At 43.2% G+C, this 23,382-nt stretch overlaps 2 protein-coding genes across 3 annotated transcripts in view; one reads left to right on the top strand and one right to left on the bottom strand.

Annotated features, from left to right (window-relative positions):
- Window positions 1-2,629: 2,629 nt before the first annotated feature.
- SNAP23 (synaptosome associated protein 23) lies at window positions 2,630-16,842 on the bottom strand. Its single transcript, XM_053383792.1, has 8 exons — window positions 16,662-16,842; window positions 9,374-9,482; window positions 8,974-9,015; window positions 8,485-8,533; window positions 7,455-7,572; window positions 5,163-5,312; window positions 4,326-4,470; window positions 2,630-2,864 (listed from the first exon to the last, which is right to left on the bottom strand). The coding sequence occupies exons 2-8, from the start codon at window positions 9,428-9,430 to the stop codon at window positions 2,799-2,801; spliced, it is 627 nt and encodes a 208-aa protein (XP_053239767.1). The 5' UTR covers window positions 9,431-9,482; window positions 16,662-16,842; the 3' UTR covers window positions 2,630-2,798.
- Window positions 16,843-18,245: 1,403 nt separating this feature from the next.
- Window positions 18,246-23,382, top strand: part of ZNF106 (zinc finger protein 106) — a 43,352-nt gene continuing 38,215 nt past the window's right edge. The window contains exon 1 of one of the 2 annotated variants that reach the window (XM_053383770.1): window positions 18,246-18,363. The gene's annotated coding sequence lies outside the window, so the exon portion shown is untranslated. The remainder of the gene's footprint in view (window positions 18,364-23,382) is intronic. The other variant, XM_053383780.1, reaches the window with a different exon arrangement.

The raw sequence follows: 23,382 nt of genomic DNA, 5'->3' as shown, positions 1-23,382 counted from the left end.
ACTAAGTTTGATTTTCAATGCTAGTTAGCATTACATGTGTTTTTGAAAGAGACAGGCAATGCAGGCAACCATAAGTTAATTTATTCAGTCCAGCAAGTAGAAACCTGAGGCATTCGCTTAATTACAGCTTAAAATTGGCAATCTAGAAAGCAGAAAATAAGGTATAGTTTGATGTAGAGCACTATGCAGTTAAAAGCTATTTAAGAATTATAACACAAGAAATTATGCTATCCACATCCAAGTACTTTTTCACACTGCTGTAGAGTTTCCACAGAGGCTAGTGAACACATGTGCATTAGACAGCCACATTTTTACTTCATCTGTGATGGTAGCCTGGTAAATCAGAAATTAACAGTAACAGTTATTATAGCACTTGAACGTTCACCATTTTATTTCCATAGACTAGTAAGGTTTAGTGTGCAAACTGCCATTTCCAGCTTTGAGGATTGTATGTTTCACTATTACTAATACAAGTAAACAAACCGACAGTGATGTGCGCAGTTTCTACCCTACACAGCTAGAACTACCACCTCGCCCTTGTTGACAGGAGGTTACATGGAAGACTGAGCTTTGTCTTATTATAATAAAAATTATGGCTCAGTTGGAATTAATATGCAGAGTGGCAGAAAAATGAGGTATCCTCTTGTCATCTATGGGAAGTGACAATACAATGAGCCAATTTGTTTTAAGCTCTTGTCTGGCAAGACTTAAAAGACTACTGCAGCAACCACCACAAGGCACTGCTATTTACTGGGCAGTCTTTTTAGAAAGAAAAAGCACTCAGAAACCGTCTACATGAACTTTTTTTTTCTTCTATGGAAGGGTTGGGAACTACGCTCCACCCTCAAATTATGATCAGTTTATAATTTTTACATATGATAAAAAATACTCAGCTTAAACATATAGCAGCACAAAGCACTAAGTCCATATCTCTTTAGAAAACAAAATGATTCCAATGCTGTTTGGGGAACTCTTAATTAGAAGAGTGAACTAAAACTTTCTTGAGAATCCTTGGAATTGTAACATTTTTCATTGAACCAGTCCTATAAGAAAGCTAAATCAAGCACCTTCATCCTGAAACAGAAATGAACTGAATGTTATATGCTAAGTACTCACTACAGAAGGCCTGCAAGACTTGCAATCCATCAAATTAAATGTAGTCTAGAAGCCATGAATGGCAGTTCCTCATGGGCTCCAAGCTTCAGGATTACACAAAAGGCTTAGTTCACAAGGACCTAGCAAGGCACAACACATAGTTGATGGTGTACATTCAATCTTGAGGGATCACAATTTGTAGAGCAGGCATAACCTACAGCCAAGCCACAGCTTTAAAGTTTGACTGATAAGAAAGATAGAAGCAGCAAAGCTATGTTTCAATACTGACTTCAGCCTTTCACATACTGTATTTCAGTACAGGTTTGAAGCTTGAATACGCATATGGTTCCAACTAAAAGATGAGACAACTATTTTGTAATGAGTTGCTGGAGAAAACCAGGTGAGCACACAACTGTAGTCAATTCAAAACAATTTAAAGAACGGAGTTTTATCAAGCCACAGCAGATGCGGACTCACTGTAACAACCATAGCTTTTGTTCTCATTGGAAACTAGATTGTGCCCTGCTTTGGATGCATCTCTAGAAATCCTGTAAGTGTTTTGCTCCGAATAAATATCTCAAGATGCTGGTCGCCAGATTTCGGCTTTTTGGTACACAGCTAGATTCATAGTTTGTGTAGGGAAGAATGAATTTATTTAGGAAACAGCATTACAAAATAGTTTTCACTCAACCTTAAGCTCTGCATAACTTTCCAAACGTTGCTTTTTGATGGAACATTTCGCAGATCAAAATCTCTTTTCAGCAGTACCAGCAACCAAAGAATATGCAGCATTTACCAAGAAAAGGAAAAGATGTTTTCTGGCAACTCATACAATAATCTGCAAGAGAGCTCTTCACCTGGAAGTGTTTTGCTTGGAATCCTGAGTTGATCATTAGGTGCTGTGTAAGCCCTTTCACCTCTCCTAGGTCCTCCAGCCACCAGAAAGTATGTCTGGGTAGAGCAATAACTAGTAGGATTGGTGACAAACACCCAGGAATAAAATGGGAAATAAACTCCTAAACGTTTTGTGAGAGTCCCATGTCCAACTATACAGGGTTTTTTGTGTGTAGCTGGACTACACATCCCCTTGTTATCCAAATGAGAATTGCTATGGCTCAGAAAATGTACTTCTCTCCTATATATATATATATAGAATGCCAACAATGATGTTTTTAAAAGCCCCATTCTCAAAAGTAGTAGTTGCTGAACCACATATTCCAACTATAAGAATATAAAATGCACCCCCCCATCATGTATGGTTTGGCCATGAAATCTAGGTGTTTTGTAAACTAAGGTCAGCTTTAAGACAAAGTTCATGAAAATTACTCATCCACCATTTTAGTGATGACATGAAATATTGAGTGAGGTAATGACATTCACTGAATGCATCCTCTTCTGCCTTTGCTCAGTTGCCTCACACTCACACATCTTACTGCAAAAGGGGGAGAAGGTACCATGGAAATATTTGAAGCCAGAAAACGAAACCCTGAGGATATATTAAAAAGAATAAGAAAGCCAAGTCTCTGTTGTGCTATTGTCCTGGATTCTCAAACCGAGTCTGTATACAAGCAACAAAAGAAGCCATATGGTGCATGTCCTGCTTTGTTCCCTCTTCTGAATCCTGCCATCTTTCTTCTTTGGAAATTGAGGTTTGTAGGATAAAATGGACGTCTTCAGTTGGATAAAGAATTGGAAGCAGGCTGCTAATTTTCAATGAGTTTTTTGGCTCTTACATTGGCTTGCTCAATACGATCTTTGTTGGTTTCAGCCTGGAATACAAAATATAGCATAAGACTGCTACTAAACTAGAAAGATGAAAGCAAACTATATCATACTGTGATTCAACCATTTCTTCAGGAGCTGGCTCAGAATAAGTTTGATATTATGGCGAGTCAGTAGTTAAGTGGTGCTTGAAGCCATCTGAGCAGAAAAGCCTTTCACTCCTGCAACTCATTCAGAATTTAGAGCAAATACCACCTACCAATGAAGATATGCTTAAAGTACTGGAAGAAATGCTCTGGACCCTGGGTGAACTGGCCACTGGCTGGCTATTACACCAGCAGTTTAGGATTTAAGCTGGCTTCTAGAAGTGTTCTAGAAGAGCAAAATTTAATGCACTCATTTTCATCAATGAAGACCTAAAGGGGTTGGGCCTTAGGTATCTGAGCCAACTTCCTTCTCCATGATCTGTTGTATGTTAAGAACAGCAAAACCATGATGGGAGACAATCTTGGGACCACTCTCCATATTTGGCACACCCTGCTTCAAGGAAGTCCAACCCAAACTACGCCAGAGTGTTTTCCAAAAGCAGCTAAACCTTCCTATTCAGTTAACTGTTTAGTGGCAGTAATTGTGATATAATCAAATTATTAGGAAATATGTAGCACACATATATAATAAAAAGCAATCTTTAGCTAAGTAAAGTAGGCCAGTATTCTCACACCCCATATTACTGGGAGCATGGGAGAAGCTAAGGCAGGGAAATAGTGCTGTATTCTTTTGTGTAAACCACAGTCACTTAATTGTATTTATAACTCAGGAGATCTGTATCAAGGGCTTCCAGGTCTTATATCATGTTCCTAAATAACTATGGTACCTCTGATTTGTGCCTTTATATCTCATTAATGTAAAAACTGGTAAAAAAACAAACCAAAACAATTCAAGCACAGAGTTGAACAGAGGTTCCTTTCCAAGTTTTCTCAAAAATGTACTTTGCTTTCAGTTGTCTTATTTTTGTTGCTGCTTAACACTGGGATTAAAAATCTAAGGCATATGGAATATTATATCTCAGCCTAACAGTATAATGTTTATCATGATTTTCTACACCAAGTACTACAAAAGAATCCAGAACAGTGGGACAAGAATTCTGTCTGAGATAATCACTGTTTCTATATGTAAGGACCACAACCAGGAGAGTTTGCCATGAGATCAGGTTTAATCCTATCTAGCTGCAGGACCATCATCTGGGTACAAGGATATTAACTTATGCATGCAAAAGGGCTATAGCCTGTTGCTAAATTGGAATGTGTTTTTGTTTAGACCACTTCTCTATCACAATATATAAAAATATATTTAAGTGGTGTGTAGAAAACTAAAACAACAAATATAACAAAAATACACAGTGTATCTGGCTACATATCACTGTGGCCTTGAAGACTTATTAACTTGTCCACCTGGACACTAGATTTACCATCATTAAGACATCAATAGTTGAATTCTTTGTTTCTTACCTTAATGTTTATCTGATCTATCTGCTGGTTTTGTGTATCAATTGTGTTGCCCATCTCCACGGCCATATTTTTCAGGTTCCCCAATATGTTTCCAACTTGAGTTAGGTTTTCCTCCATTTCATCTTCTCTGTCATCATTTGTTATCCTGTTGAAAGTATCAAGGGAAACCAACATTGAGAAATCCCAAGTTCCTCTCTCCTGAAGGTTATCGCATCTCAAGTTTTCAGAAGTATTTTCTGCTATGGAGGTTTCTATGCAAGTTTGTTTGAAAAATTGAATCAGAAAGTGATATAATCACCGAGAGACACTATAGATCTACTAGAAGTGTCTCAGAATGATTTCATGAATTACACAGAATAGCTATGTTTGAATGATCAAATCAGAAGCTCTGTGAACCTATGGAAAGCCCCTTGGTGCAAAGTAGAAAAGATTCGAGAAATGGTAGTTAACCACAGCTTCTAGTTATAAATTGGGTGATTAATGGCTTCCAGTCAAGCCAGGATTCACAAGTCAACTTTAAAACATGACTTCATATTCTGAATTATTTGGAATTCATTAACCATAGTTCTTGCTTCAAAAGTAATGAGATGCTGTGGTTAACTATGGCTTCTTGGCTTGTTTCCCCCACTCACACAAAGGGAAAAGTGAATCGGGAGCACGCCAGCTGTGTGCAACTGCATGGAGCTTATGTATATCCTGGCAATGAAGCAAAGATTTGATTGTGTGGACCAGGTCAAAATGTTTGTCCTTAAGCTTTTCAAAATGCAGTCACTACTATTGCAGAGAAAAGCATTTAGTCCTATAAATATTCAGGAGTGGGCAGGAGAAGTATCTTACCGTTTTATGTAGCCTCCAGATGTTGTTCCTCCCGAATTCTGTTGCAGATTGTTTGCAACACGCCCTGGTTGTTTAGACACTACACGATCATTCTCTATACCATCACCCCATGTTGTCCTGTAAGCTCTGCTAGTCTCAAAATTCTTTGTTCTACAAGAAAAGTCAGACCGCACATTATTAGATCAAAGATACAAAGTTTTAACAAACCTAATATGCAATATAACTAGTAACAGAAAGGACTGTTTCATACATGACGGAGTAATAGCCCCAGGTTTGCCACAGAAAATGCCATAGCGAGACCCAACCAATCCTGACTTCCTGATGTGTGTTCATGTTTTCAAATACACATTCTTTACATTTGCACTGAGCTTTGTGTGTGCACCAAAAATGTCATATAGCAAGTGAATTTAAGACATATAATTTCACACTGGAAGCAACCTTATGCAAAAATACACACAACCATTTTATTTTTCTAAAGTTTGTATGTTATATTTAAATCTCGAACTGCTTTGGTATCCGAACTGTTTTCTTACTCCTCAGCCTCACTGTTGCTACTAATGGCTACTAATGGCTGCTATGTTAAAGAAAATCAACCAAATTACAGTCTAAGATATAGGACTACAATGCGTGTTTAAGAAGAAATAATGTATAATCTCCCAGCATTATACAGATGAATAGAGTATCAGTAGTTCAGAATTCTAATATTGTATGACCAAATTCAAATCACCACTAGAGTTTTTAACAAGTTGTACGTAAGATAATGATTCACGGAATAGTATACATGAGGGATTGGGAATCTGTGGTCCTCCAGATGTTCTTGGACTCCCAACTCCCATGAGTCTCAGTCAGCACTCAAGCATGATAGGAACTGGAGTCCAACAATATCTGGAGAGCTATAGGTTCCCCGTCCCTGGTATAGATATATGGGAAATAATTTCTAAAAACAAATGCAGTTTTGGAACTTTATGTGAGCTAGCAGTGACTAGAAAACCCCCACTGTTAGCTTTTAGTGTCATTTCACAATATTCCTCCAACTTTTTCCCCACTGCATACAATCCACCATTTTTCCCAAAACAAAATCCAACAATATCATCCTAGAAGACTATTTCAGGTTTATGAGGCCAGAACAAGTAGTTTAAACACAATCTATAAGCGACATAGCACAGATACAAACACAACTATGGACCATCACAAAATAGCTTGCGTGTTAAGACAGCATGCACATGCATATATGCACCCAGTTAGAACATCACCTTCAGGCAGCTGGTTAACAGTACAGGCTGCTTCATAAGATTGACCTTTTTCTAAAGTCCACTTTGACCAGTTAAGCGAATCCAACCTCTGCTGCTAAATCTTCATTTTATTAAGCAAGGAAAAGTTGGGTGGTTAGGAGAGAGAATGAGAAAAGAGTGAGCAGTAAGACCAGCAAACAGATAAATAGTTGTTAGCAAACAAACTATTTCAAAAGTACAGCTGAGATTATGTTTGTGTTTAGGGGGGGAAAGCAGCTTAACCCTAACACAGGGAGAAGGAGAAAACGATTAAAACTGCAACCCTTGTCTACTCAGAAGAATATTCTACTAAATTCAATGGGGGTCACTTCCATGTAAGTGGGGTTAGTACTGAAACTTAATTCCGTGAGTGCTGTATTCACTACTTGTGTTAAGGCCAGACCATCCCACAATTACTAGAAGAAGGTTATAGTCCCTCTTCCTCTACTTAAGCAAACTGAAATAGATTCCATACAGATCTCTCAAATGTACATATATCAAAATAAGAATATTTAGAACTATCACAAAAGCCCTCAAACAAGCTAAGCACTCTCCAGGAAAAAGGAGTTAGAATGTGATAGCAAAAGGAAGAAGAAAATAGGTATTTAGAATGTATATCATACTCCTGCCTGCCACCCTCTCAAAGCATTTCCAAATATTCCTTGCTTCTAGTCAACCTACTCTGTGTTTGTGTGAAATCTGTACCTTAACCATACCAACCAGGTATTATTTTAACAGTAACAAACAATACTGGCACTGAGCAATATAAACGCAAAACATTCAATAGTGGTAACTAAGATCATCCAAGCGTTTATTGTTACTTTTTCTTTTGCCCTTACACATAATCAAGTTCAAGGAATTTGTACTACTAAAAAAATTAGAACTTCCACTTAAACTTGGGGAAATAGTCTAAAGCACACCAGTTTTTTAAAAACTCCCAATATTGATCTTCTGAGCATTTCTTAATGGCCTCAATTTTCCCCCTTGAATTTTGGAATTCATCAACCTGCCTTTAACTGACCTATTGCAAGGACAGACACAGAGACCACAACACTTGTTGAGCTCCGTCAAGTTCTTCTCAGCTTCTCTCATGTCTTTGTTTATCTGGTCCATTCCTTCTTCTATACGGGTTAACTGTTCTAAGAAAAGTATAAAGAAAAAGGAATTTTAGAGAACTTGAATGCTGCAAGATGCTTGATCTTCAGATGAGAACTTTAATGGTTTGTGTTCAAAATGCTTCTTTAAAAAAAGGGAGGAACCAAGGAAATGCATTAAAAAGTAACTTTGGAGTTGCAAGAGAAATGTTTTTTGAATACCAATAATATGCATGTGAATCACACTAGTATCCACACCTGGGTGGACCCAGGCCCCAAATATCTGAAAGACCGCCTTCTTCCCTACAGACACTCTCGGATGCTGAGTTCAGCAGAGGGGGCCCTCTTGGTAGTTCCTTCACCCTCAGAGGTTTGGGGTGGGGGAGCAAGAGAGGGCATTCTCTGTGGAGGCCCCTATTCTGTGGAACTTCCTCCCCAGAGGTGCATCTGGCATCTTCATTATACAGCTTCCGGAGGATGCTGAAGACACACCTATTTACCCTGGCTTTTGACATTTGAGGTGCATAGTTTTAGAACGCACCTTATTTTTTATTATTGCAATTTGTTTTAAACTGTTTTTAATGTTGTGTTTTAATGTTGCAACTCATCCCGGGATCTTAAGTTGAAGGAAGAAACAATATTCATGTGCCTCAGGTCTCAAAACTGAAGTAAAAAAATACTGCATGCTGCACGCAATATATTTTAGATAACCTGAGCCATAATACTACCAAACAAACTTATTCTAATCCAGCTCTTGAAGAAATGGTTGAATCACAGCATGATATAAACAGCTTGTTTTAATCTTTCTAGTTTAGTAGCAGTCTTACGCTATGTTTTGTATTCCAGGCTGAAACCAACAAAGATCGTATTGAGCAAGCCAATTTAAGAGCCATCACTCTATCATCTATCTATCTATCTATCTATCTATCTATCTATTATTACACATGCACAACTCACCCCCTTGTTCATCTAGCATGGTGAGGGTTTTGATTCCTGTATCTTGGGACTGTAAGGAAGAAAAAAAAATGATAGGAGATACAAAACCAGCAAAATCTAATGCTAGAATTGGACACAAGTTTGGACTACAACAGGCCATTCTACAGTGTTTCTAGTGAAGAGTACAATATTTGCATCAGTACCATGTAAACCTCAAGGAAGTCCATTTTTTGTAAAAGTATGTTCAGAATCTTGCACAAGATGAGCAATTCAGATGCAAATATCTGACAGCTAATTTATTTTGAATTTGAACCCTAAATACAGCAGCAATGTAAATATTTAAAGTTCAAAGCTGTTCCACCCATAGTCATCATCTACACATGCCTCATAATGGCACCCACATGCTTTAAAAATAGCAACAGCTGGGAACAGAACTGCAGGAATGAACTGCTCTCAAACAATTTGATTTGTTCTTCCTCATCCCTCACTCCCGCAAAAGCTTTTCCTTACCTCAATGGCCAGGCCAAGAATTCTCCTTGTGCTTTCCAAAGACTAAAACAAAAAAGAGATTTATTTTCAGCCATAAGGACTTATAAAGACATTTAGTAATCACACTATATACAGTTTCATGTAAGTGAGCATGATGTTATATTCCTGAATCTAAATAGATCCTACTAGGTTATATTGTTCATTTCAAATAGCAATATTCTGAAAACAGTATTATTGTTTTCTAAATTAAAAGCTTGACGTATTAAGAGAGGTTTTTTCTTCAGTGGTACAGAAACCATTTTGGACAGCAAATCTCATTTACTATGATAGGGCTTTGTGCATCCTAAATAGCTTTCTTTAATATGAGGTCTACCTTCCACTACACAAGCACAGGAGAAAGAGAATAATCTAATGTAATTACCTCATCTGTAACTTGATGGGCTCTCAGCTGAATTTCATCAGGCGACAGCTCAGCCATGATTAACACTTATTTTCTGATCTCTGACTATACACAAACAATGGTATTTCCTCTGTAACAAAGAATACATTATTTACAAGCAGAATTCTAATAAATGTCAAACGATACAAGTGCTCTAAAGATGTGGTAACACAGTTCCTATTATATTTACATTCAGCTCAATTCTTAGGACAAGGAACACACAATTTAAAATTTCAATATCAATCAATGACTGGAATATATAGGGAAAAGCCATAATGAAATAGCCCCTATTGGAGATATGTTGATTGCTTAAAAGGTATAATTTAGTAAAAGCAGTGTCCATTCACACAGGCACCACGGTCAGTAAGAAGTTTAAAATGAGGTTTTGCACTTTTAGTTGATTAGTCAAATGAAGGAATGAGAAAAGACCAAGTTTAGCCCAGCCCCATTTTTCGGTGACCTGATCAGAAAGATAACTGTAATAGCTGGAATCAGGCAAGACACAAATAACAAGTGTAACCCTTTCACCCCTAAGCAAAACACATTCTTATATCATATACCAAGTGCAGCAGCTGGGACCAAACAAAGAAAATGGCAAGCTGTAAAGCCCCCACCTCATCCACATCTTAACACTCCCTAATTCTTTGCTCCTCACTTTTAGCCTCTGTAATTCTGAGCCCTCTAGATTTTTTGCTCTAGTCTAGTCCAAGACAGCACATTTGAGGAAGGCAAATATTTAACTGTTTTAAATGGTTTCATTTCTGTTGAAATGAAAGCACAGGAGGCAAAATTGCTATGTTAACCTACAAGGGTGAATCTAGGAGGGAATGGAGAATATGGAGTATGCAGAGGCAGAATGACATAATTACCCACATGCAGAAAAGATGTTTCCCAGTTTCTACCACAAACAAAAATCAAGTTTGTTCTTCCACCTTGGAGTCAGAAGGTATTAATTATTGTTACTCTGCCTCAGTTGTTTACTATCTTAGGAATTTGAGGCTTGCTGGCAACAGTGATTTCAGCTCTTAAAACACCCTGTGTTCCCCTTGATTTTTAGCACTATGTTGTTAAGACTTCAACAAAAAACACCCCCACTCCCTCTTTTTTTCTTATAAATCATTGTAATTGCTAAACAATTTAAAGCTGAATTTTGTTGCCGTAATCCTAAAAAATGAACTGCTATTACTTTGTGCAATGCTATCTTTTCCAGTTAGTATCTTATTCAGAAGATATAATTTTGTTGATTTAGGGTCCTCTAGTTCTTGAGAGAGAAAAATACCAAATCAAATCAGAATATAAAAAATTACATTAGCACTTCCCATAGAGAAAGCATTATGGCCTCCCTAAAAAGTTGCCACAATCACAACTTTCAACAATAAGGTAAAAAGTTAAGGTAAAGGATCCCTGGATGGTTAAATCCCGTCAAAGGCGACTATGGGGTTGTGGAGCTCATCTCTCCTTCAGGCAAGGGAGCTGGCGTTTGTCCACATACAGCTTTCCTGGTCATGTGGCCAGCAGGACTAAACTGCTTCTGGCACAACGGAACACCGTGACAAGTGCCAGAGCACAAGGAAATGCCGTTTACCTCCCCGCCAGAGTGGTACCTATTTATCTACTTGCACTGGTGTGCTTTTAAACTGCTAGGCTGGCAGAAGCTGGGACAGAGCAATGGGAGCTCACCCCATCATGTGGATTCAAACCCCATACCTTCCGATCGGCAAGCCCAAGAGGCTCAGTGGTTTAGACCACAGCGCAACAAGCAAAATGACCACAGTAACAATAATTCAGAAACAATGTCATACCTTCCTCAGAAGCAATAGATTCCTATGAAAATGTCCACCCATACCTAGCGTATTACTTCCAGGGTGGCAGGCAATTTTAATGAGTCAATAACATCAGTTAAAATTTGGCTAATTTTCATGTAGTGCACAGCCCACAGCATTTTGTCACAGCACTTTCCTTTAAACCATTCCACTCCCATCCCCTGAACCTGACACAAAAGATTCCATTCTCCATTTTTACCTTTACATTCCTCCTCACAATCTATCATTTCTTCCTAGCTTGTCTTAGCTCTCCTGATATGTTGTCTGGGCATTTTTAAACCTTCCCCCAGACATGCATGTTGACTATTGAATGTTAGACGTTTTTAAAATAAACTTTTTGTTCCATTATGCTCTCATGATTTAGATTTTTTTAAATGGGTGGCATCAAGTGATTTAACAGGTGGGCAGACCCACCAATCTGTCAAAATGGCTCACAATGGTTGGAGGAGGTTCCCTACCTCTTGCCGCATGTATTTGACATGGCCTGGGACTTGAAGAATACGAATTTCACTAAGAACATCAGGAATATTTAGCAGAATATCACAAGCAGAGATTTTTTGAAGTTGCACACTTAAATCTCATCAGAAGCCTGAAGGATCCAAGAATTTTGCAACACATTAGCTACCAACAACATTTATGGTAGCTCTAGTACTATTTTGCAGCGGAGAAGTTATTTCCCTATTACTTTACACTGACTAAAAAGTAAATGTGAAAACAAAGACACCACTCAACATTTCTTCCTGTCTTTTTTATCAGCTTCCTAAACATGCTACAAGGACAATAGTGTCATTGCTGCTCTTTCAGATAGCACAGGAACAGCATGTTGATTGCTTTGCTTGTTTAACACTTAAAACAGCCTAAATACTACTTAGGAAGGCATTCTAGAGTTAAGTAACAGCAGTATCTACTATCTACACTACAAATCAAAACCTCCACAGCTTTCAAACTACCCTTCCCGGAATATTTTTTTGAAAAGCTACAAGTAGTAAACCAGTATAAATTTGACTTCATTTTGTAGTTTGCTTCTGCTTTGTTGTACAAAACTTTAGTAGTTGTCACATTCAAAGATAATTTGAAAAGAAGAATGTGTGGGTGTGAACATTGTCTTGGAGGTCGTTTTCATGTATTCTACAGCAAAGGAACTCCAAATACCTGCACCTACCTTAGAAAAGACCCAAAGACCCAAGTTTCAGAAGCAGTTCTGGAGACTGCATTTATACAAAGGCAAGTACGTTACTTGATTTGATCATTGAATGTAAGAGTAACTTCTATGAGCAAACAGGTCTCCGTAACCCAAGGTACAATCCAAAATACAGTTAGTAGTGGAACAACTAATTCTCCACAAATCGGCTTCTTCTTAGGGAGGAAACTTCTTTTATAAAGCTGTCTCAAGTGACTGCATACTTTCATGTTGATGTAAGGCGCTCTCTCTCAACTTCTTGGTCAACAAAAATGAAACAGCACAATAGTGCTAGAAGACAGCCAATGCTGGAATTACTAAAATCCCCAGCAATGAATTCCCCTTGTGATATTAGCAAGCATTCTGTTGCTAAAGAGCTATCTTTTGTATTGATATTCATGGTGCCAGAAGTGAAACAGCTCCTCACCAGAGTATAAGTACTTCCACTTGCTGGGGAATAGCTGTCAATTTTAATTTATAAATGCACCCTTTCACATCACTTTTAATCCCCTCCTGAGTTCCCCAAATTTTGTTAAGAAGTTACTCAGTAGTCACAAGCGACTGCTGTGCAGAAAGAAAAAGAGCACCAACTTTGGTAGCATGCACTGTGCAAAGGGGGATTGGGAACATGTGAACATAGTGAGTTGCATCACAGCCTGTATCTTTAAACAGAACACTTCCTGAGTAAATATCTTTTATTGCTTTGTGACTTACTCTGAAGAAGTCACAAACACACTTCCTGAGTAAATAGCTTTTACGGCTTTGTGACTTACTCTGAAGTGTATGATAGAAGCAATAGTGCGATATACAGAATGTTATTAGAAAGGTTATTTAGGTTAGTTGGAACATTGATGCAATTCTCATGGCAGACCTCATGGCTCAAGTACTTTGTATCAGCACCATGGAACATCAAGTTATCCCTGATGTTCATTTTCCCTCTCTAAACTGGGTCTTAAAGGCTGAATGCACTGAGGCTATTCAGTTCCCCTTTTCCCCTCAGCCCATTACCTTCCCTCAAAGCACTTAGCCTGAAAGTCTGGAGACTCTCCAGCTTGGTACTCAATGCAATGGAAGGGTTGTGGCTGGAAAGGAAAATTGCTACATCCTCTATGCATGCATAAAGTTGCCTTCAACATTCACAAGAGGCTCTTTGGATCCCAGTCCTAATCGTCAAAACGAAACAGAACTGAGTATGTATGCATCTAAGTTAAAAATGTATAGAGTGCTATTTGTAGTATTCTTAAGAGTATGACTACATTAAGAAACAAGAGCAGGGAATAAAACTCAGGAATGGCAAATGTTGTGGGGGTGCTAACATATGAAAGTAAGCTGATAGTGCTGGATGCGTAGGCCTGCAGACTACCATAACTCTTAAGGAGATAAAGTGGTACCTCAGGTTACATACACTTCAGGTTACATACGCTGCTAACCCAGAAATAGTACCTCAGGTTAAGAACTTTGCTTCAGGATGAGAACAGAAATCGTGCGGTGGCGACGCAGCAGCAGTGGGAGGCACCATTAGCTAAAGTGGTGCTTCAGGTTAAGAACAGTTTCAGGTGAAGAACGGACCTCCAGAATGAATTAAGTACTTAACCCGAGGTACCACTGTAAATGTGTATGGTAGCAAGAGAGGCCAGTACTATGTGTGAACAAGACCTCAAGTCATACAAGAAGGCAAGCTTATGGCAGCCTTGTAATTTCCTGCTCATCCCTGGAAACTGTGATTACCAGGGATTCCTGCAAGCAACTTTTGTAGGGTTCTGAAAAAGCTGTGCTCTATATTTCACTAACAGTTTGGCTGCTGCATGAGATACCAAAGCTGATGGCAAATATAGTCCTCAGAAGGACTATGAACCAGATGGAGAATAGCCAACACAGCCTGGAATAGTTTATAATGTACTGAATGGGTAGAGGATGAGGGGAGACTGCTCTTTGATCAGACGCTGCTGCATAGGGCTGTGCATTCAAGGGAGGAAGGAGCATGTTTACATATAATAGTTAATAGTTATCTCTATGTACAAAAGACATGGGGTAAAGAGTAGAAAAAAAGAAGTGGGAGGAGTTAAAGGTAAAGGTAAAGGTACCCCTGCCCGTACGGGCCAGTCTTGACAGACTCTGGGGTTGTGCGCCCATCTCACTTAAGAGGCCCGGGGCCAGCGCTGTCCGGAGACACTTCCGGGTCACGTGGCCAGCGTGACAAAGCTGCATCTGGCGAGCCAGCGCAGCACACAGAAACGCTGTTTACCTTCCCGCCAGTAAGCGGTCCCTATTTATCTACTTGCACCTGGGGGTGCTTTCGAACTGCTAGGTTGGCAGGCGCTGGGACTGAGCAACGGGAGCGCACCCCGCCACGGGGATTCGAACCGCCAACCTTTCGATCGGCAAGCCCTAGGCGCTGAGGCTTTTACCCACAGCGCCACCCGCGTCCGTGGGAGGAGTTAGAAAAGATCAAATAGAAGGAAAAATGGGGAACCATATGGGAGAATACAAGAACAGGAAATAGCAAAAGAGTAGAAAGCATGGACAGAAATGAATTATTGGAAATAAGATGAACAGCTCCATATTGCACAATCTACTTCATGTACCTTACCAAAGATTCAAGTTACCGTATTTTTCGCCCCATAGGGCACACCGGCCCATAGGGCGCACCTAGTTTACGGGGGGGGGGGATAAAGGAAAAAAAAATCCCCCCCCATGCACGGGGGCTGGGGCATGGGAAGCCCGAGCTTCCCCTGACCCATGTCCCCAGAACAGGCTGCTATCCGCAAGCCTAAGGATCCCGGCGGGAACTCCCGCGGGTCTCCCAAGGCTTGCGGATAGCTGCCCGGGGTGTGCAGCGCTGCGCTCCCCGGGTTTCGGGCTGCAGGCTGCTGTGCACAAGCCTTGGGAGCCCCGCGGGAACTCCCGCGGGGCTCCCAAGGCTTGCGGATAGCCTCCTGAAGCCTGGAGAGAGAGAGGGGTTGGTGCACACCGACCTGCATTTGCCCCATAGGACGCACACACATTTCCCCTTCATTTTTGGAGGGGAAAAAGTGCGTCCTATAGGACGAAAAATACGGTATATCATGTTCTCAACATTATGAAGATGTAAAGGCTTTCAACCTAGTGCTGGGTCCAGATTTGGGCAATACTGCTACCTTTGCTAGCTTTTCTTTCAGCCCAGTCATGACTGACACTGCCCAGTCATTTGCCTTCTGCTTCTTGGGCTAATGTGTACCACCAGCCTGAAGTAGAGAATGAGTGGAAACTGCTCTCCTTGCCCTTAACCATACTCCTGGACTGTGTACGTACCACAGTTGCCAGGATTCTTTGGGAGAAGTCATGTGTTTTAAATGAATGGCATTTATTAGAGAGAGCACATAAAAAAGCAGTAACAGCAAGGAGGAAAAAGACCAGCAGACCCTGCTTTGGTACGGGCCTTTGCAGGTGCCCTACAACACTGACTCCTGAGTGAACTTTCAATTGTGGAGTATACTGTGAAGGGTAAAAGTATGCCTTAAAAGTATGCCTTAAACTCTTGTTTTCCATAAACCAGCTACTGCTATTACTCTGAAATGCCTACACTTGTTTTATGTACCCTCTGCTGGGAACGCCCCAAAACAGAAGTTACCTTCTCCCTTAAGTGCCTTTCCATTCTAAACCACCCTCAGGAATTAAGGGCTCAGAAAAAGGATTCACACCTTATGTAGTAATGATATAGCATGAAATATAGGGCAGCTCTGCGGACAGGAAGCCAGTTGGCCACATTCCTTCAGGAATCCCTAACTCCCCAGACCAAGCGGGGCTTGGAAGGGAGGCAAGTCCCAGGCAGGCAGGCAGGCACCCCGGAAGGGGCGGCAGGGCAGCTTCGCCCGCCGAGGTTCCTCGCCGCTTCCTGCACTAGCCGCCTCTCTCCTCCTCCCTTCCTCCCTTCCTCAGGGCTCCTCATCCGCCCGCATTCCTGGGCCACTCGCCGCAGATCCTCGCCCAGGTTCAGCTCCAGCCCAGCCGACCATTATATATAGATAGATATACCCTGTATATATGTGTGTATGAAGCCGAGAGACGCCCACCCGGCCCCTTCCTTTCCCGGGCTCCTCGAGCGCCCCACCTCCCTCCGGCACCTCGCCCGACCTCCCCTCCGAGCAGACCCCGCACTCGCACCTTCCCTTGCACGCCGCTGCACCCATTCACACGTACTCCGCGAGCCTGCTTCTCCCCATCCCCGGATTCCCCGCCGCCGCCCCACGCTGCCCGCTCCTTGCTTTCCCTTTCGAGGCTCACTCACACGGCTTCGGAGTCGACCAGCCCTCGCCCTCCTCTCCAGCCCCGCACCCGGGAGCTCGGGCCTTCTGCTCTGCCTCGAGTCTGCGGGGGCCCCTTCGCTCGGCCAAGCCCCACCCGGGCTACTTCCTCACAGCCTCCGCCCTCCAGTTCCTTCTTGACCGACGAGGTGTCTCCTCCTCGCTCCTTGACAACAACACCCGCCTCCTGCGCAACCCCCACTCAGGATTGCATTAGTCGCTTCCGCTTCGAGTTATTGGCGAAAGCGAGTGACTGTCAAACTCCGCGTCCTCCTTTCGCTTTCCGGAACACCAATAATCACTGTTTGGTTTTCTGCATTCGGTTTCCATCTGGCCTCGCTTTCTATAACCTCCCCTCCCAAACTTGTGCACACATACCTATAACTCTGGGTAACGCTTCTTGCATCTAACGCAACGCACAGTGGTCCGCAAACACTTATGCTATAACAACTTTGTTGATCTCTCAGGTGTCACAAGACTCTATTTTGCTGCCAAACACTAAGACGGCTGCTCATATAGAGTTTGTTGTTTTTGCTGGCGCTCTCCTTTCCACTCCGTTAGTTGGTTATGGATTCAAAGTGCCAAAGTCGGTGGCAATCGTTGCATCAGGTCAGACACCTGCGGTGGAGACGTCCTTGCTTTTCGATATATAGGCTAATCTAAGTTTAGGTTTTTGAGAAGTGTGTCTACCTCTATGATCGACATAGCTGAATTTTCCAGATTCTTCTCTGAACATAACAATATGATAATAAGCAGACTTAAGCAAGGAATAAAGAAATCTCCTTAAAGTCCCATGTACTGGCTGGAAGGGCAATAACAAATCATTACAACTTTCTCCCACTAAAGTGTAATTAATAAAGATTTGTGCGTTGACTGAAGACATTTAGGACAGGTGGAAGAACATGTTTTAGTTTTAAGTATTTTATATGTAGTTTTTTTATGCAATTCATGTGATCCTTCCTGCGTGCTGTTTTGCAGTGAATGGGATATAAATTTAGAAAATAAATGTGTATTGTGCCTGCTCAAAATAAATAAATAAATAAATAAAATTGTGCGTTAGCTTTCAGGTTGAAAGCACGCAGGGTTTTTTTTTATTCAGCTGAGTTTAGGTTTAATAGCTGAATTCTCGAGGATGACAAGCTTCGTCTCCAAGAATCATAATGTCTAATCCCTGCATTTCAGGGAGCTTAGAAAGACGCCCCACTGTGAACTGCGTCGGCAGGTCCTCGTCCCAACGAAGGATCCATTCCTTACAACCTGCTACCGCGCACGGCCATCTGGAAGCAACGCCAATCGAATTCAACAGAAAGTGCCCAAGTTCCGCCGCCTCCGGGAGCAAAACTACAACTCCCGAAATGCCCCGCGCCCTATGGCCGCGGCCACAATTTTCTCTCGCAAAAGTCGTTTCCCGTCGGAAAGAGCGCCGCCGAGTCGGGTTCTGTGAGGCGCGAAAACTACTCTTCCCAGAATGCAAAGGCGCGTACGGTCTGGGCTTTCCGATTGGCTGAATCGATGGGGCGCTTCCTGCGTTGTGGCGCGGGTCTCTTTCGGGTCGGCAAGTGTCCGGAGTAGGAGGAGGAGGCGGCGGCAGCGGGGAAGGCGGCGGAGGAGGGAGGGGGCCGTGGCCAGCCCATCTTGCTGGGCGATGGGCCTGGGCTACGCAGCGGGGTGAGGAGGGTACGACCTGTGAGTACTGAGAGGTGGACGGGCGGTGCCTGGCTCTCCAGTGCGTGGGGAGGAGGAGAGGCTGAGATTAAGTGCAGGCACGGCGGCAATGTAGATGGGGTGGCTGTAGGTCACGAGTATGCGAGACCTACAGCTACGGTTGTTTGTGGGATGGGGCAGTTCGGGGGAACCATCTTAAATGAAGTTGTTAGGGCTTCCGAGCACGTAAGGCTGGAGGGCAGCGTGCAAGCAGCCTTTGCGCGAGATTTTGTACTTTTGAAGCACACATTGGAGGACTAACACAAAGCCCCACTTGTGGCAGTAAAAGCCTAACCTAGAAACCTTGTTGGGGGGAGGGAGGCGTGATATCGGAGACATCAATTTTCTTGCATTATAGCTTTCACAACTTGTACATACCATGCAGACAGCATTGTAATTAGGAGCATCCCATAAAGTAAGGGGAGGTATACATTAATGTATAGGTTTTGCATATCATTTAATATGCTGCTACAAATGGATGCGGCAGCATCTGCTAGTGCTTCTTAAGCTGTGGTGTGGAAACTTTGGGGCAGTTTCGGGAATACTTCAGAGGTGTAGTTTTTTTCAATATTTCCATAATGTTGTTTGACACATTTTCTTGGATCATTCTAAAAAGTGTTTGTGTAACTTGTAAGTCTTTCAAGAGTTGTCCGATGTAACAGATATGAATGCAGTCCACAAAGAACAAATGAGAATAGCCCTTAGTACAATTAGTACAATTTAATATGTATATATGTAGTACAATTAGTACAATTTAATATGCATATATGTAGTTTGTTTTCAAGTCTGAAACTGGTAATTGTCAATTATGACCCAAACTTAAGAGTTACTGTGATATCAAGTCTTAACGTCTGGGTTGGTTCATTTGGAGAAAGGCAGACCCTGAGGCATTCGGGTCCTGAGCTGCATAAAGCTTCTTAGGTCAAATCCAGCACTTTGAATTGGGCCCGGAAGCTATCTGGTAGCCAGTGCAGTCAGGCCAGAATTGGTGTTCTGTGCGCAGACCATCTTTCCCTGGTGAGCGACCTAGCCACTGAATTCTGCATCTACAGTGTCTGAACTGTCTTCAAAAGTAGCCCCTTGTATAAAATATTGCAAAAGTGACCAGAGCATAGACAACAGAAGTTAGGTTATCCCTGTCTACATAAGAGTATAGCTGGGTCACCAACTGAAGCTGATGGAAGGTACTGTGCACCACTGAGGCCATGAAAGCATTTGATGGGACATTTTCCTTGAAAGAGAAGAGTTTATCTTTTATCTGTGGCACAGCCAAACTTACTTATTTGAGAAGCAAATCTGCTATTTATTTTCAGCATGCAGTTGCAGGTAGGATGTGGACACAGGTGTTTCCTGTGGTGTGGAATAATTCTCATTTGGAGCTGCTGCAGCAAGTTCCTGGAGAAGGTAGCAGTGGTGGATGGGCTTGTCTGGACCATTTTGCTGGGTGATAGCTTCTGGGTTGACACTTTCCAGTGAAGTTAGGAGGGGCAGGTTGCAATTCTGTATGTAGCACAGGAGTTCTTATGTGGTGTATGATTTGGTTTTGTGGTTTTATGGCTGGTTTTCTCCACTAGGTGGTGTACTGGTTGGAATAGAGCATGGGTAGGGACGCAGGTGGCGCTGTGGGTAAAACCTCAGTGCCAAGGGCTTGCCGATCACATGGTCGGTGGTTCGAATTCCCGCGGCGGGGTGAGCTCCCGTCTTTTGGTCCCAGCTCCTGCTCACCTAGCAGTTCGAAAGCACCCTTAAGTGCAAGTAGATAAATAGGTACCACTTTATAGCGGGAAGGTAAACGGCGTTTCCGTGTGCTGCGCTGGTGCTGGCTCGCCAGAGCAGCTTCGTCACGCTGGCCACATGACCCAGAAGTGTCTGCGGACAGCGCTGGCCCCCGGCCTCTTAAGTGAGATGGGCGCACAACCCTAGAGTCGGACACGACTGGCCCATACGGGCAGGGGTACCTTTACCTTTACCTACGCAAAATAAGGCCCGGGGTCCGAATCCGGCCCAATCGCCTTCTCAGTCTGGCCTGCGGACGGTCCAGGAATCAGCGTGTTTTTACATGAGTAGAATGTGTCCTTTTATTTAAAATGCATCTCTGGGTTATTTGTAGGGCATAGGAATTCGTTCATCCCCCCCCCCAAAATATAGTCCGGCCCCCCACAAGGTCTGAGGGACAGTGGACCGGCCCCCTGCTGAAAACATTTGCTGACCCCTGGAATAGAGTCTGGGACATCCAACTCCCAATAGTCTGCGATCTCACAATATTAAAAAACTGGCAATGATCTACCCATTGTAAAAAGACTGGCAGTAATCTTCTGAAAGTTGTGGAGCTTTTTTTAGGAAGCCAAAGTTGTGGAGCTTGAGCTTTTTTTAGGAAGCCAAAGGGTTTCCTTGCTTTTTTTTGCTTTTTTTGTAAAGGAGATTGCTGAGGGGCCAGAGATCAACCAGGATCTACCAGAAACACCCCGTGATCTACCAGTAGATCACGATCTACCTGTTGGACATGCCTGGAATAGACAACAGAACATTTGCTTATGTAGTTTGTTTGTTACATTTATATCCTGCCTTTCTGCTGAGGCACTCAAAGTGGCATACATGGCTCCACCACACTGTTTCATCCTTGTCACAACCCGGTGAGTTAGGTCAGACTGATTGGCCTGAGGTCACTCAGTGAACTTCATGGAACCGTTGGTGCTAAACACATTTCTCTGCTTTCCTTTAGACTACATCAGTGAGGCCGAGAGAGGGGTCTTGTCAACTGGGCATGCCAGGGCCTCCATACACACTGCCCAAGCTTGTGCCCCATAGAGGTCACTTCTGTGCTAACACAGCAAAAACAGTGTGGGAGGCAGCAGTTATTAGTTACCAATCTTTGCAGCAGGCACTGTGGTTCTTCAGCAGTTTGGCTTTGCCCCTGGAGGTGCACTCCATTGTCTCTAGACCAGGGCTTGGCAAACTAAGGCCCGCGGGCCGTATCAAGCCCAGTTGCCTTCAGGATCCAGCCCGCGAACTGTTCGTGGATTAGCATGGGGATTCTGTTCGTTCGGGTTGTGCCATTTTTCCCCTGCGCCATTCCATTCCTGCCCCCCCACTGCGGCGGTGCCCCCTCCCTCCCTCCTCCTGGCTTCTCCCTGCCCTGCCTAGAGGAGGAAGGGGGCTGGCTGAGTGCCATTTAAGCAGCCCCTCTCTGGAGCCAGCCCTTTTGTGCCGCTCATCTTCCCCCTGCCACTGCTGCCCTGGTGCTCCTGTGGGCCAGAGAGAGGAGCAGACAAGCTCACTCTGCCTACCCACGAGAAGCAGCGGTGGTGGCGGTGGCAGTGGCGGCGGCAGCCCCAGGGAAGGTAAGCGCAGCGGCTGGGGGGTGGGGAGGAATAATTGCCCCCATACCTCTTCTTCCAACTCCCCCCCCTCCGGTGCCGCTTCTCTGGGCTGCCACAAGGTCTGAGGGATAGTGGACCGGCCTGTGGCAAAAAAAGTTGCTGACCCCTGCTCTAGACAGATGGATGCCCAACTGGACTGGGTCCACCACTGAGTACTTCCTAAAAAGCGCTGTGGGGTAGGTTTGGAGGTTCTGCCTCCATGGCAACCATAGGCTCTGGACTTGGTTTTTTTGTTCTGTACAGGAGTAGGGTGATCTGGGTATGGAGGGGCAATATGGCCTTTACAACTCACAAAAGCTTCTAACCTCTGAAAGGTGTGGGACATCCACCTTTGGAGCAAGGTGGAGCCAAAATGTTTCCTGACTGCCCTAGGTGAGTTTCCGACTGCTTCAGCCTGTGATCCTCTCAAAGTCCTGGTCAGTCCCTGGAATAACCAGTGTAGTGTAATGGTTAGAGTGTTGGATTTGGGCCTGGGGGACCTGGATTCAAATCCTCACTCTGCCATGAAGTTCACTGTCTCTCAGCCTGACTTACTTCAGAGGATGGTTGGGAAGATAAAATGTGGGGAGGAAGAACTGTGTAGGCTATCTTGAGTTTCTTGGAGGAAAGGTGGGATATAAATGTTTTATTTTTTATTATATAGGAAGGGCAATGTGTTATGCATGGAACTACCTTTGAAGAGTCTTTGGAAGCTGCAGTTGATCTGGAATGCAGCAGCAAGGATTTTAGTGGCCACATAACCATTGGACCATGTTATATCTGTTCTGTGTCTTCAGACTGCCAGTTTGCTCCAAGGCACAGCTCAACTTATTGATGATTACCTTTAAAGACTTAATGCAGGGGTGGGCGAAATGCAGCCCTCCAAACCTCTCTACCTGGTCCTCAGAACTCTTCCCAGACCACCCCTCTCACTGGCCCTATTTGCAACCCCTTGAGTGTTTTTGCCCACCTGAAATGTGTCCTTCCATTCTGATAATGCTTCCCTCCATGGGTGATTCAAAGGGTGTCTAGGACCTTGGTTACTGTACAAAAGCAAAATTTACATTTGTTGCTCCTTCCGCTTTTGCCTCTGGCTTCACCTGCCACTGGTATGTGGCTCCTGGAAGGTTGCCCAGAAGGAATGTGGCTGTTGGTCTGAAAAAGGTTCGGCTGGCCGGCCAGCCCTAATGGCTTGGACCCAGGATTCCTGAGGGATTGCCTCCCATAGCACTTTATCTGCTCCCAGAACTCTTGCCTTCTGCTCTAGGAAACTGGTGCCCTTCTTTCATTGGAGGAAAGCCTGAGCCTTGGGGTTCTGCCACCTCTTTGCATCAATTCCTTGTTCCTCTTTTGAACCAGCCCATCCTCACTCCCTGTGCTGCTCCCATTGCCCAAAAGGTCCTTAGTTTCCTTGCTTTGCCTGCTATATCCAAGCGGGTGTGGCGCAAGGAGTGTCACACCTGCCAGGTAAATGGATGCGTGAGGTCACCTGGCTCACAAATAGAACAAGGAGGGCCCTGCTGCACCCCTCTTTTCTTCACAGGCATTTTATTCCTCCTGTGACCTTCCCTGGGTGACATGAAAGAGCCCTTGAGAACTTGATTCTAGACCAGAACCTGTTGCCTCTTTGAGTGCAGTCTGA

The sequence above is a fragment of the Podarcis raffonei genome, chromosome 1, assembly GCF_027172205.1.
Source record: "Podarcis raffonei isolate rPodRaf1 chromosome 1, rPodRaf1.pri, whole genome shotgun sequence".
NCBI lineage: Eukaryota > Metazoa > Chordata > Lepidosauria > Squamata > Lacertidae > Podarcis > Podarcis raffonei.
Note: the sequence above shows the minus strand (reverse complement) of the source record. Positions and strands in the feature narration are given on the sequence as shown.